Raw genomic sequence first — 15,275 nt, forward strand, 5'->3', positions numbered from 1 at the left:
AAATCATTACTACCTATTGATGGTGTGCATGTTAGAGCCGGATGCTCACCATAGCAGAGATATTACATACCTTAATGTGGTTACTGTAGTGTGTGTTCGTAGTTCTGATGGGAATGGTCGACACTCATTGCTTCCAAACGCTCAAACAGGGAATAAAGCGCTCTTCCAAAAGAAAAAAAAAGAGAAGAAACGGAGCCAACGAAAGTATAGAATACAGGAAATCAAAACTATATTTTAAAGTGATGAAGGGGTAGGCGAGTGGCGGACTGCTTGCTGAACACATCCTGGAAGGATCGATACTCTGGGGGACCTCCACCTCCTTGTTGGTCTTTGGACTTTCGATTTGTGTTGAGGTCAGGAAAACAAGGGAAGGTCTTGGTTGGGGTAGGTTGTGCACACAGCAGTTTTGGCAATGTCAAGGACGCCTGCTGAAGTGTAAGCCTCCCTTGAGTTGGCATAAAATAAGTCCAGAGTTTAATTGTTTCTGGTGTGGCATGAAACACAGTGGGTGAATGAGGGCAAGGAGGTAAGTGGAGGAAGGAGGGGCATGATTAAAATCAGGCTAGCGGCTAACAGCTCAATGTCCTTACAGCATATCTGTTCTTTAATTGTGATGTGACTAGGTTTACATCATCTATTATTTACAGACACTGCCAGCCCTCCTCCTTTTCTCTTACTGCTCTCCATCGTTCTGTCTGCATGCAATGGTTAAAATCCAGCCAGAGCCAAGGTCGTATTTGGTGTTAGTTTGGTTAGCCATGACTCCTTAAACAGCATGATGCAACACTCCCGGAATTCCCTCTGATGTTTGGTAATAGGCGCTAGTTCATCCATCTTGTTGGGTAAAGATCTCACATTCCCCATGATGATGGACAGGAGAGTTGGTCTGTAACGTCTCCTTTTTGTCTGACAGAGAGCACCAGCTTGGTTCCCCCGTCGTCCCCTTCTTAGCTCGCAGGAAATATCCCTTTTTCTGTAGTAGCATCGCCGTGTTGCAGAATGCTAACAGCTGATTTCTGGTCTAAACAATAGGCAGTGTCTGTGAATAGTTTCCAGACGCAACTGTGAACAAAGTCCAAAAATGTAGGAAAAGTAGAGCAAACTCTGTGACTTTGTTGATGTCCATTGTGCAGTTTACATTTACACACACATATACACTTAAAAAGTAAAAGCACAAAGTGCTGGAACACTATTAAAATAAATGAGTACAAACTTAAATAAACATGATGGCACTGCTGGAGGATCACAGAAAAGAACACTGCAAGAATAAGAAGAGAAACAGCCTTCAGGGACCATGATGAGTTCCAATGATTTAGATTGCCTAGAGCTGTACTCCTGGATCTATGTGCTGAATTTGTACAGTATTAGAGAGGGCAAGAACCATGCCATCCTGGTACAAATGCTAGTCCTCACCATTAATAGCATGGCAACCGGCTTTTTCCAGCAGCAGTTTGCAGACAGGGAAATGTTTTATACAACTATTGTATATAAACTTCAACTTTGTTAATAAGACATTCTTTGGATATACTATAATTCTTTTAAATGTCATTCTATAGGTCTGGTATATCATAGCCATCTCTGAGTGGCATAATGCCTGCCGTTTTGGATGATATTATTAATATGAGTAGTTTACAAAGGTACTTGGTGTGACATCTGGAAATAGAAATGAAGACAAAGCGATGTGGTGGTGGAATGAGGAAGTGCAGAAGAGCATAAGGAGAAAGAGCTTGGTAAAAACAGAATTGGGATCGGCAGAGAGATGAGAAAAGTAGGCAGAGATGGTGACCATCTGTGAGAAACAGCATGGTTTCATGCTGAGGAAGAGCACCACAGACGCATTATTTGCTTTGAGAATGTTGATGGAAAAGTACAGAGAAGGTCAGAAGGAGTTGCATTATGTGTTTGTGGATTTAGAGAAAACGTACAACAGGGTGCTGAGAGAGGAGTTGTAGTATTGTATGAGGAAGTCAGGTGTGGCAGAGAAGTATGTGAGGGTGGTGTAGGACATGCATCAAGGATCGGCTCTGAGCCCTTTCCTGGACAGGATTAGAAATTAGTTTATTAGAGGGACAGCGCAGTTTATTAGTCATGTTCTGAGACAATGAGCTGTACTGACTATAAGACAACGACCATAACTTGCTGTAAACTACATCACATTGAGATAGGGCCAGAGCATACTATGGCATTGGACTTTACCTTACCTTTACCTCTACCTTACTTAAAATGACCTGCTACTTTTAGGCTTTTCAGCAGGTGCATCACTAAGGACAAAGCAAATGTCTGTTAGACATGCTCCTGTGGGGGAGCCTCAGCGTTAGCTTCTACTGCTTTTAAACTTAGGAAAACAAGCTTTTTTTTAAAAAAGAAAAAGAAAACGCAGCTGACGGGAAGTAAAAAGTAAATGAAAACGATAACTGTAAATTATTTAGAAGAAAAAGGGGGAAATGTTTAAATGCTGTTCTATATTCTATTGTGAAAGAAATATGGGTTTATGAGATTTGAAAATTATTGCATTCTGGTTTATTTAAATTTTTCCCAAAAGGTTTTGGAATTTTTGTGGTTCTATATAAATTCATGGTCTTGTGCAGGTCAGCAGCCAAGTTTTGTTGTTTTGCAACCTCATTTTTTTCTATGGCATTGTTATATTGCACATACAATGAAGTTATAGCCCTATTTAATTGTTAATGTTTAAATGTTAGCATCTTCTGTGAAAATCAAATCTAATTTACTTTTACTTCTTTTATTTCAGAAAGAGAAAATTGCTTCTCATCCACCATTAAAGAAGCTGAAATCTTTAAATGACCTGGACCAGGCACAAGATGAACAAGAGATTGCGTTTCTTAAGCTGCAGGTTCTTGAGCAGCAGAACATGATTGATGAGCTGACAAGAGTGAGTGAGATGCTTTTCAGGCTATTGGTAATTTTATTTCACATGCTGGTGATGTGTGTTTTGTATGCTAAAAATGCATTCACATGTTTAAAATATCTCCTGTTATGTTGTCAGAACAACTGCTATTTATAAATATTATATACATTACCTCAAATCAAGTAGCTTTTATTGTCATTCCAACCATAAATAGTACAATACAGTGTACAGGGTAAAACAATAACACATTAACAGTGCAGCACCACACACATAGCGATAATATATATATATATATATATATATATATATATATATATATATATATATATATATATATATATATGTGTGTGTACACACAGTGGTGTGAAAAAAGTGTTTACCCACTTCCTGATTTCTTATTTTTTGGCATGTTTGTTACACTTTAATGTTTCAGATCATTAAAAATAATTTAAATGTTAGTAAAAGATAACACAAGTGAACACAACATGCAGTTTTTAATTATTGAGGGAAAACAAAATCCAAAACTACATGGCCCTGTGTGAAAAAGAAAAGTGTTTGCCCCCTTGTTAAAACTGTGGTTTATCACACCTGAGTTCAATTTCTCTAGCCACACCCAGGCCTGATTACTGCCACACCTGTTTGCAATCAAGAGATCTCTTAAATAGGCCTGACAAAGTAAAGTAGACCAAAAGATCCTCAAAAGCGAGACTTCATGCAGGGATCCAAAGAAATTCAGAAACAAATGAGAAAGAAAGTAATTGAGATTTGGGTCACAAATGGCTAAAACATGGAACAGTGGAGAACCTTCCCAGGAGTGGCCAGCCGACCAAAATTACCCCAAGAGCAAAGCAACAACTCATTCAAGAGGTCACAAAAGACCCCAAAACAACATCCAAAGGCCTTACTTGCCTCAGTTAAGGTCAGTGTTCATGACTCCACCATAAGAAAGAAACTGGGCAAAAATGGTCCAAGACGAAAACCCCTGCTAAGCACAAAGAACATAACGGCTTGCCTCAGTTTTGCCAGAAAACATCTTGATAATTCCCAAGACATTTAGGAAAATACTCTGGACTGACGAGACAAAAGTTGAACTTTTTGGAAGGTGTCTACATCTGGCGTAAATGTAACACCGCATTTCATAAAAAGAACATCATACCAACAGTAAAATATGGTGGTGGTATTGTGAAGGGCTGGGGCTGTTTTGCTGCTTCAGGCCCTGGAAGACTTGCTGTGAAAAATGGAACCATGAATTCTGCTGTTTACCAAAAAATCCTGAAGGAGAATTTCCGGCCATCTGTTCGTGACCTCAAGCAGAACTTGGGTTCTGCAGCAGGACAATGATCCAAAACACACCAGCAAGTCCACCTCTGAATGGCTGAAGAAAAACAAAATGAAGACTTTGGAGTGGCCTAGTCAAAAGTCCTGACCTGAATCCTATTGAGATGCTGTGGCATGACCTTAAAAAGGCGGTTTATGCTCGAAAACCTTCCAATGTGGCTAAATTACAACAATTCTGCATAGATGAGTGAACCAAAATTCCTCCACAGTGCTGTAACAGACTCATTGCAAGTTATCGCAAACGCTTGTTTGCAGTTGTTGCTGCTAAGTGTGGCCCAACCAGTTATTAGGTTTAGGGAGCAAACACTTTTTCACACAGGGCCATGTAGTTTTGGATTTTGTTTTCCCTCAATAATAAAAACCTTAATTTAAAAACTGCATTTTGTGTTTACTTGTGTTACTTCTTACTAATATTTAAATTAGTTTGATGATCTTAAACATTAAAGTGTGACAAACATGCAACCACTGTATATAGATAATAATAAATTATGTGATTTTGCAGCAGTTATTATTGCAAGAACCTTCTTATAAAAGTGTTCATGTGAGTGTGTGTGTGTGAATCAGTCCAGTTTCCTTGAGTTGTGAGGTTATAATGGATTGTGTGAAAAAAAAAGTGTTGCATGGTCAGGATGTGAGGGCCTGAATACTTTGGTACCCTCTTCCAGACAGCTGAAGGTTGAAGAGTATATGAGAGTGTGTGGTCAACCACAGTGCTGGTGGCTTTGCAGATGCAGCATGTGGTATATTCAATTCAATTCAATTCATTTTTATTTGTATAGCGCTTTTAACAATGAACATTGTCTCAAAGCAGCTTTACACAGATAATGTGGTGATTAAACATAAATATGTTCTTTGTAAGTATGTTTGTCCCTGATGAGCAACTGTGGCAAGGAAAAACTCCCCGAGATGGCAAAGGAAGAAACCTTGAGAGGAACCAGACTCAAGAGGGAACCCATCCTCATCTGGGTTGCACCAAATGACCATTTGAAGCAGATATACAATGTTGTGGGGTACAGTGATGACGATCAGAAGCAAACTGCACTCCTGAGTCAGTGCTGCAGACCACCGACACCAACTACAGTCCAATCCGTCCTCAAAGCACCCGTTCTACTCCGGAATTACATGGAACCACCCAAGGTGTTGATGAGAGACCGTCCCAAGCTGCACAGAAGTGTGAAGATCCAAGGAGGGGAGAGGGGCAGGAACAGTGGTCACTGGAGCCTCAGGAGCATGTTTAACTCGACCGAAAGAGAGAGAGAGAGAGAGAGAGAGAGAGGGTGACGGGAAGAGAAGGATATGGATTATTAAGTGTAACTATTGGTGTATGAAAGTTAATGTCACTGTGCAGTTTGGACTCCGGCAAGACTCGCTATGGCAGCATAACTAAAAGGGAGAACCAGAAGGTAACACAGACATGAGGGATCTCTGGGATAAGAGACGACCCACCACACCACCGTCAACAAACCTGAGTGAACGTGTGAATGTGAGGGACGACAGCATACAAATATACCAGTTCACCAAACACTCTATATCCATGTTCCCTCCAGATCTGTGCCTTTACCTAAGAAAAATCTACTGATAAAAGGCTTGACTAAATAAATACGTTTTCAACCTCGACTTGAACACTGAGACTGTGTCCGAGTCCCGAACACTGATTGGAAGGCTGTTCCATAACTGTGGGGCTTTATAAGAGAAAGATCTGCCCCCTGCTGTAGTCTTCATTATTTGAGGAACCAACAGATAGCCAGCACCTTTTGATCTAAGTAGGCGTGGAGGATCATACTGGTACAGAAGTTCACTCAGATACTGCGGTGCGAAACCGTTAAGTGCTTTATCGTCAGTAGTAATATTTTATAATCAATGCGAGATTTGATTGGGAGCCAGTGTAGACTGATTAAAACAGGGGTGATGTGGTCGTATTTCCTAGATCTAGTGAGGACCCTTGCTGCTGCATTCTGGACTAACTGAAGCTTATTTATGCACTTACTCGCACACCCAGACAGTAAACCGTTACAGTAGTCTAATCTAGAAGTAACAAAAGCATGAACTAGTTTTTCTGCATCCTGTAACGACATCATATTTCTAATTTCTAAGGTGAAAGAAGGCGATTCTGGTGATATTATTTACGTGAGACTCAAAGGAAAGACTCGGGTCAATAATCACACCAAGGTCTTTGACAGCCGTACATGCTGAAACAGAAACACCATCCAGAGATGCTACATAATCGGAAAGTTTATTTCTAGCTGCATGTGGTCCTAGTAAAAGTACTTCCGTCTTATCTGAGTTGAGCAGAAGAAAGTTATTAAGCATCCACTGTCTAATGTCCTTTACACACTTCTCAACATTGTTAAGCTGATCTCTCTCATCTGGCTTTGCTGAAATATACAGCTGTGTGTCATCAGCATAGCAATGGAAGCGAATCCCATGTTTATGAATAATTTCACCAAGAGGCAGCATATATAAAGAGAAAAGCAGTGGGCCTAAGACAGATCCTTGAGGAACACCAAACTTTACCTCATAGAGCGTGGAGAACTCACCATTTACATCCACAAACTGATAGCGATCAGTCAAATAAGACCTGAGCCAAGAGAGAGCTGTTCCCTTTATTCCTACAACATTCTCAAGTCTAGCAAGCAGTATAGTGTGATCAATGGTGTCAAAAGCTGCACTAAGGTCGAGCAAAACAAGTAAGGAGACAAAACCCTGATCAGAGGCCAATAACAGGTCATTTACCACCTTAACTAGCGCCGTCTCTGTGCTATGATGAGGCCGAAATCCTGACTGATACATTTCAAAAATGTTATTCATAAGTAGGTGTGAGCATAACTGCTGTGCTACAACCTTTTCTAACATTTTGGATATAAAGGGGAGATTTGATATCGGTCTGTAGTTGGACAACTGACATGGGTCAAGGTCAGGTTTCTTAATAAGGGGGTGGATAACTGCCAGTTTGAAGGATTTCGGTACATAACCAGTGCTAATGGAAGAGTTAATTATTTTTAAAACAGGTTTGATTACCTCTGGAGCTATCTGTTTAAAGAAACTAGTAGGCAAGGGATCGAGAATACAGGTTGATGATTTTGATGAGGAGATTAATGAAATTAAGTCACTCTCATGAATAGGAGTGAAGCTTTGTAATTGATTGTCTGCTATAGTGACACTGCTGTCTACAGGGTTACTTGTAAAATAATTTGGATTTATATTAACCGCCTGGATTTCTTGCCTGATGTTTTCAATTTTATTATTAAAAAAGTTCATGAAATCATTACTACCTATTGATGGTGTGCATGTTTGTGTAGTGCTTTTATTCCCTGTTAATTTTGCTACCGTGCTGAATAAAAATCTAGGATTATGCTTGTTATTTTCTATGAGGGTGGAGAAATATGCTGATCTGGCAGCACTAAGAGATTTTCTATAATTTAGGAGGCTCTCCTTCCATGCTATTTGAAATACTGTTAATTTTGTTTGACGCCATTTACGTTCTAGTTTTCGAGTGGTCTGTTTTAAGGTGCGCGATGATCATTATACCACTGTGCTAATTTTTCTCCCTGATCATTTTGGTCTTAAGGGGAGCTACATCATTTAGAGTGTAACGTAACGTTGTTTCTAGATGTTCAGTGGCCCAGTTGAGCTCTGCGGGGTCTGACGGAGATCTATCGGAGATCTAACGCTTAACACGGTAACGTGGTGACGTCGAAATGCAATGACTAAGGCAAATTTTAAACGAGATGAGATAATGGTCTGAAATAGCTTCAGACTGTGGAATTATGACTAAGTTTTTTATTTTTAATCCAAATGTTAACAACAAATCGAGAGTGTGTCCACCACTATGAGTGGGTCCTATAACATTCTGATTAATTCCGACTGAATCTAGAATGGACACAACTGCTGCTCTTAAGGAGTCTTCCTGATTATCAAAATGAATATTAAAGTCTCCAACAATTAATGCTTTGTCTAAAGAAGTAGCTAGATTTGTAATGAAATCTGCAAATTCTAACAGAAAATCAGAGTAGGGCCCTGGGGGTCTATAAATAATAATTAGTGGAATTAACTGACTTGACCTGCTTTCAGACACTGAATATTTTATGTTGGTGTAAAGAACTTCAAATGTTTTACATTTGTGTTTAGTCTTTTGTGTGACGTTTAGATTATTATTATAAATAGCAGCGACTCCGCCTCCTCTGCCATTTAGACGGGGTTGGTGTATATAACTATACCCAGGAGGACTCGCTTCATTTAATGCTACATATTCATTCGATTTAATCCATGTTTCTGTCAAACACATTATATTAAACTCCTGGTCGGTAATAATTTCGTTTATAGTAAGCGCTTTTGGCGTGAGAGATCTAATATTCAACAATCCTATTTTTAGATCAGAGGTGCTGGCTGTGCGTTCAGTCCTATTTAATATAACGTTAATCAGGTTACTTAAACAGACTTTCTGATAATTCCTATATTTTGGTTTTGCTTGGGGGACAGACACAGTCTCAATATGGTGGATCCTGAGTGACGACTCTGTGCAGCTAGCAGACGGTTGGTTTAGCCTGTCTGTCTGCTCCCTGGCCTTGGCTCTAGACAGTCACTTGTTAACTAGTGCTGTTCTGAGACTATTACCTATACTACAAGAAATGAGAGCAGCACCTTCCCGGGTGGGATGGATACCGTCTCGCCCTAACAGGCCAGCCTTGCCTTCAAAAATGCTCCAATTATTAATGAAGCCCACATTGTTTTTGGAGCACCACTCGGACATCCAGCAGTTCAGCGACCATAACCTGCTGTAGGCTACATCGCCACGTCGCATTGGGATGGGGCCAGAGCATACTACAGCATCGGACATTGCCTTCGCTAATTTACACACCTCTATAATATTACTCTTAGTAACCTCTGACTGTCGGCGTATATCATTAGCTCCTGTGTGAAAAACTATCTTAGAGAACCTGTGCTTTCCTAAGAATCTAAGCTGACCTGCTATGTCCGGCGCCCTGGCTCCCGGTATACACATAACCTGTGCTGCTGGTGCCCCTAAAGGTCTAGCTAGTTTCACGTGCCTCAGAATGGAGTCTCCTAAAACCAGAGCTCTTTCAGGTTTCTCAGCGGTGCTTCACTGAGGAGAGCAAACCTGTTGGACACGCGAAGCGGAGAGGAATGGTGCTCCCGTGGGCGTCTTAGCGTTAGCTTTGGCTTTGCGAGTATGCCGCCGAGTCGTCACCCATTCGCCCCGCTGCGAGGGCTCTAATGCCGAGTCGGGGAATAGTACCTTCACCTAGGGCATCCAGACTTTCCCCTGCAGAACTTGGACTGCTCTCACACTCACTACTTCTCTCTAGACTCTGGATGCGCTCCTCTAATGCTAAGATCTTCTCCGTCAAAGAGCAAACTAGCTTACACTTCTCACAGATAAAATTATCGCTAACAACGGAGAAAGACTGACTAAACATGTCACACTTCACACACTGAGTGAACTGGATGTTTGCCATAATAGAGAAATTACGTACCCTTAAAGTGATTACTGTAGTGTGTGTTCGTAGTTCTGGTGAATGTCCTTCACTCACTGCTTTCAAACCCTCAGACAGGGAAAAAAGCGCTCTTCCGACAGCAAAAATAGTCGAGACAGAGCCAATGGAAAGTGAAGGATGCAGGAAATCAAAACGATATTTTGATATTTTAAAGCGAAAAAAGTGAGAAAAAACGAACTATAAAAAATGTAAAACGCCGATGCAAACACAATTCCCGGTGAATAGTTCAACAACAGTATATATGTCTATGATGGGGAAAGAGGGACCTTGATAATCCTCTCTGCTGTCTTTATTATTTGCTGCAGGGTCTTGCAATCCTAGATGGTACAGTGCTTATAGAGCATCCTGAGTAACTGCATTACTGCCTTGTACAAACAAGGCAGTAATGCAGTTACTCAGGATGCTCTATTCTCTTTGTAGAACCTGGTAAGGATAAGACTGAGACATTGCTGGACTTTTCTAGTTATGAAGTTTAGGGATCAGGTGAGGTTCTCATCCAGGTTGGTGGTGTTCATGATCTCCTTAGTGTAATCGTTGCTGTGCAGCAGAGAGTTCAGTGTCTTCCTGAAGTCAATAACCACCTCTTTTGTTAGTTTTACCCCATTTTTCCATTAGCCAATACACTTCCCCTTTGTACGCTGCTGACTTGTCAATTTTGTGAGATCCTTCACAGTTTTGTCATCAGCGAACTTGATGTGGTTTTAGCTGTGAATTGCTACAGAGTCAAAAGTCAGCAGATTGAACAGCACGGGACAAAACACACAGGGTGGTGGTTCACAGGGAGGTGTTTTTCCTTAATCTTAAGCAAAAAATAGATAAAAACACCTCCACCCACACAATAACTTAACAAGTAAAGAAAGGGTGAATATCACCACACTTGTTTATATAGGAGGAAAAGAAAAACGCAAAGGAAAGCCTCTTGCAGCTTGAAAGATTTTTATGCTGGAGTCCAAGAGATTTCCTCACATCAGCAGTGGTAAGACACAACACCTTGTTATTGGAAGAAGGGATGGTCTTCTTTATTGTTCTGATGAGATGTACTCCACCAATTTATTGAATTCCACAAACCTATTTCAGCCAGTATGCTTAAAATAGTTCCTAGTTTCACCAGCTTTAGAACTGGTTTGATTAACTGATGATCTGTCGTCTTCTACTTTTGGCTGCTCTCGTTAAGGTTTGCCTTGCTCTTGTTTGGGTTTGCCACAGCAGATCATCCGTCTCTGCACTAACCTGTCCTCTATATTTGCCTTTTTCAAACCAACTACCTGCACCTCACCACATCCATTAACCTCCTCCTTAGTCTTCCTCTTTTCCTCCTGCCTGGCGGCTCCATCCTCAGAATTCTCCTACCGATATACACTGGTGATCAAAATTAGAGAACAATTTATAAACAATTAAACAATTCTGAAATAATGTCATCTTCACGGCTCAACAGTTGAAGGAGTTTTTGTCCTGTCTATACCATGCTACCAGAACACCTTTTCCACAAATTAACTAAGGCATTTCCAAAAAAACATTATTTTGCAGAAAACACACTGATCAAAATTAGAGAACAACAATGACTGTAGCATGGAAAAAGATTACAACAATTCAGTCAGAAATTAGTAGGAAGTGTAGAGGCCTCTGCTCTGAATGACTTGAGCACATCTGCAGCCACAGGACAGCACTAGTCTCTCACACTGCTCTGGTGTGATTTTGGTCCACTCTTCTTCCAGCCTCCTCCACAGTTCGGTGACTGTAGTGGGTTTCTTGGCCATAACTTTGTCGCCAAGGATTTTCCAGAGGTTCTCTATTGATTTTGAGATCAGGACTCTGGGCAGGCCATGTCATTATTTCAATGTTTTCAGTTTCAAGGAACTGCTTTCCCCGTTTTGCTGTGTGACATGGAGCGTTGTCCTGCATGAACACTGCGGGCTGATTAGGTGATGAACGCAGGGAAGGAACCATATGTTGTTGAAGAAGGTTCTGATAAACATTTGCATTCACTCTGCCATGTAGCTGTATAAGAGGCCCAACTCCTGTCGCAGAAAACATGCCCCAAACCATGACACTTCCTCCTCTACTTTTCACTGACTTCTTTACACACTTCGGGTTCAGTCTTTCTTCAGTTTGTCGCCGAACATAATGTTTCCCATTGGACCCAAATAAATTAAACTTGCTTTCATCACTGAAGTGAACTTTGGACCAGTTCTTCTTTGTCCACACAACATGCTCCTCAGCAAAGCTTAGTCTAGCCTTTTGATTCTTTCTGCTAATGAGAGGATTGGTCACTGCAGAGTGGGCTTTCAGTCCAAATGCTTTTAAACGTTGAGACACTGTATGACGAGACAGATCCTTGTGTGATCCAGATCAGTGCTGAACAGGGTAAGGATCTGTCTCGTCATACAGTGTCTCGACAAGACAGATCCTTACCCTGTTCAGCGCTGAACTGGTGAGCAATTCCAGCTGCAGTGTGGAAACGATTTCCCATGGAGATCCTCCGCAGTATCCTGTCCTCTCTTGCATTTGTCTTCCGTTGACAACCAGCCTTCTTGGTGGACTTGAATGAGTTTGTGATGTTGTAAAGATTCAATATTCTTGAAATCACAGATTTGGAATGACCAAATTGTCTTGCTATGGCTGATAGGGTCATCCCTTTGGCCTTCATCTGGACAACCTGCTGCCAGAGGCTTTCAGTCACTTCAGAACGGCCCACCATCTTGCAGAGTCAGTGAAACTGGAAGGTAGGCTGCCAGTTAAATAGGGGTTGACAGATAATCAAGGAAATTAGCACCAGGTACCAGATTAACACCAATAACTGGGAGGTATCTGAAAGTGTTCTCTAATTTTGATCAGTGTGTTTTCTGGAAAATAATGTTTTTTTTTTTTGGAAATGCCTTAGTTATTTTGTGGAAAAGGTGTTCTGGTAGCATGGTATAGACAGGACAAAAACTCCCTCAACTGTTGAGCAGTGAAGATGACATTATTTCAGAATTGTTCAATTGTTTATAAATTGTTCTCTAATTTTGATCGCCAGTGTACATGCCCCATGTCCCTCCTCTGCATATGTCCAAACCATCTCAACCGGGCCTCTCTTACTTTGTCCCCAAAACGACCTACATGCCCATGACCTACATCCCTCTAATAAACTAATTTCTAATCCTGTCCATCACTCCCATTGAAAATCCCAGCATCTGCAGCTCTGCCTCCTAAAGCGCTGTCCCGTGTTTAAGTCAATGCCACTGTCTCTAAACCATACAACATAGCAGCTCTCACCACAGTCGTATCAACTTTCCCTTTCTATCTTTACTCAGATACCCTTTTATCACAAATTACTCCTACCACTCTTCTCCACCCACTCCACCCTGCCTTCACTCTTAACTTTTCTAATACACTCTCCAATAATTTGTACTGTTGACCACAGATACCTAAACTACCCCACCTTCTCTACCCTGCAACCGCACCACTCCACTGCCCTCCCTCTCACATGTACTCTGTCTTACTACTACTGACTTTCATTCCCCTTTTCTCCAGTGTGCACCTTCACATCTCCAGGCCCTTCTCAACCTGCTCCCTACTCTCACCACAAATCACAATATCATCAGCAAACATCATAGTCCACTATGACTGTCTGACCTCGTTCGTCAACATTTCACTGCTGTCACACTGTCCTCATACATGTCTTGCACCATCCTAACATACTTCAATGTGACACCTGACTTCCTTAAACAATACCACAACTCCTCTCTCTGCAGCCTGTCGTACGCTTTCTCTAAATCCACAAATCCACAATGTAACTCCTTCCGATCCTCTCTATACTTCTCCATCAGCATTCACAAAGCAAATATTGCATCCTTAGTGCCCTTCCTTGGCATGAAACTGTACTGTTGCTCACAGAGGGTCGCCTCTTCTCTGGCCTTGCTTCCATTACTCTTTCCTATAACTTTATCTTGTGACTGATCAACTTGATTCCCCTGTAGTTACTGCAGGTCTGCACAATTCAATTCAATAAACTTTTATTTGTATTTTAACAATGAACATTGTATCAAAACAGCTTTGCACAGATAATGGGGTTTATAATTATTTATGTGTAAGTTTGTCCTTGTTGAGCAAGCCACTGTTGAGCGGCAACTGTGGAAAACTCCCCGAGATGGCATAAGGAAGAAACCTTGAGAGGAACCAGACTCAAGAGGTAACCCATTCTCCTCTGGGTGGTACCGAATGTCCATTTATTATATTTTATTAAACGATGTTGAGGTGTGCACCGATGATCATATGCAAAATTTAGTCCTGTGTCAGTGTAGCAGACTGTTAACATTAACTATAATCCAAATCCTTAAAGCTCCTCCTTACACCATAATTTCATGGATTCATTTTAACCGTTCAAAATTTTTAAGCTGATCTCTCTCACCTGGCTTTGCTGAAATATACAACTGTGTATCATCAGCATAGCAGTGGAAGTGAATACCATGTTTATGTATTATTTCACCCAGAGGCAGCATATATAAAGAGAAAAGCAGTTTGCCTAAGACAGATCCTTGTGGAACACCAAACTTTACCTGAGAGTGTGGAGAACTCACCATTTACTTTAACAAACTGATAGTGATCAGACCTAATCCAGGTCCAAGCTGTTCCCTTTATTCCAACAACATTCCTTAGTTTAGCAAGGAGGATATTATGATCAGTGGTGTCAAACTCTGCACTAAGGACTAGCAAAACTAGTAAAGAGACACACCCCTGATCAGGGGCCAATAACAGGTCATATACCACTTCAACTAGCGCTGTCTCTGTGCTATGATGAGGCCTAAATTCTGACTAATACATTTTAAAACTGTTATTCCTAAGTAGATGTGATCATAACTGCTGTGCTACAACCTTTTCTAAAATCTTGGAGATAATGGGGAGGTTTGATATTGGCCTATAGTTGGACAGCTGACAGGGTCAAGGTCAGCTTTCTTAATTAGAAGGTTGATAACTGCCAGTTTAAAGGATTTAGGTACATAACCAGTGCTGATGGTAGAGTTTATTATTTTAAGAAGAGGTTTAATTACCTCTGGAATTATCTGTTTGAAGAACCTTGTAGGCAATGGATTGAGAATACAAGTTGATTTTAATGAGGAAATAAATTAAATTAAGTCATTCTCTTGAATTGGTGTAAAGCTTTGTAACGGATTGTTATAATTACAGTACTGACTATAGGATTATTTATAAATAGTTTGGATTTATAGTAATCGTCTGGATTTTTTTTTAAGGTAAGCTACATAATGTAGAGTGTAACGGAACGTTGATTCTAGACATTAAGTGGCCTAGTTGAGCTCTGTTTGTGTTTATTTTTTTGTGTGACGCTTAGATTCTTCTTCTTCTTCTTTCGGCTGCTCCCATTAGGGGTCGCCACAGCGGATCATCCTTCTCCATACCACCCTGTCCTCTACATCTGCCTCTTTCACACCAACTACCTGCATGTCTTCCCTCACCACATCCATGACTCTCCTCCTTGGCCTTCATCTTTTCCTCCTACCTGGTGGCTCCATCTTCAGCATTCTTCTACCAATATAATTCATGTCCCTTCTCTGCAC

General features: G+C 40.9%; 1 protein-coding gene across 2 annotated transcripts in view; it reads left to right on the top strand.

Moving 5' to 3' along the window:
* jakmip2 (janus kinase and microtubule interacting protein 2) overlaps positions 1-15,275 on the top strand; it is a 98,596-nt gene that overhangs the window by 32,930 nt on the left and 50,391 nt on the right. For both annotated transcript variants that reach the window (XM_046868273.1, XM_046868272.1), the window contains one exon: positions 2,750-2,890. In XM_046868273.1, coding sequence (XP_046724229.1) covers positions 2,750-2,890 — 141 coding nt within the window. The remainder of the gene's footprint in view (positions 1-2,749; positions 2,891-15,275) is intronic.

The sequence above is a fragment of the Silurus meridionalis genome, chromosome 15, assembly GCF_014805685.1.
Source record: "Silurus meridionalis isolate SWU-2019-XX chromosome 15, ASM1480568v1, whole genome shotgun sequence".
Classification (NCBI taxonomy): Eukaryota; Metazoa; Chordata; class Actinopteri; order Siluriformes; family Siluridae; genus Silurus; species Silurus meridionalis.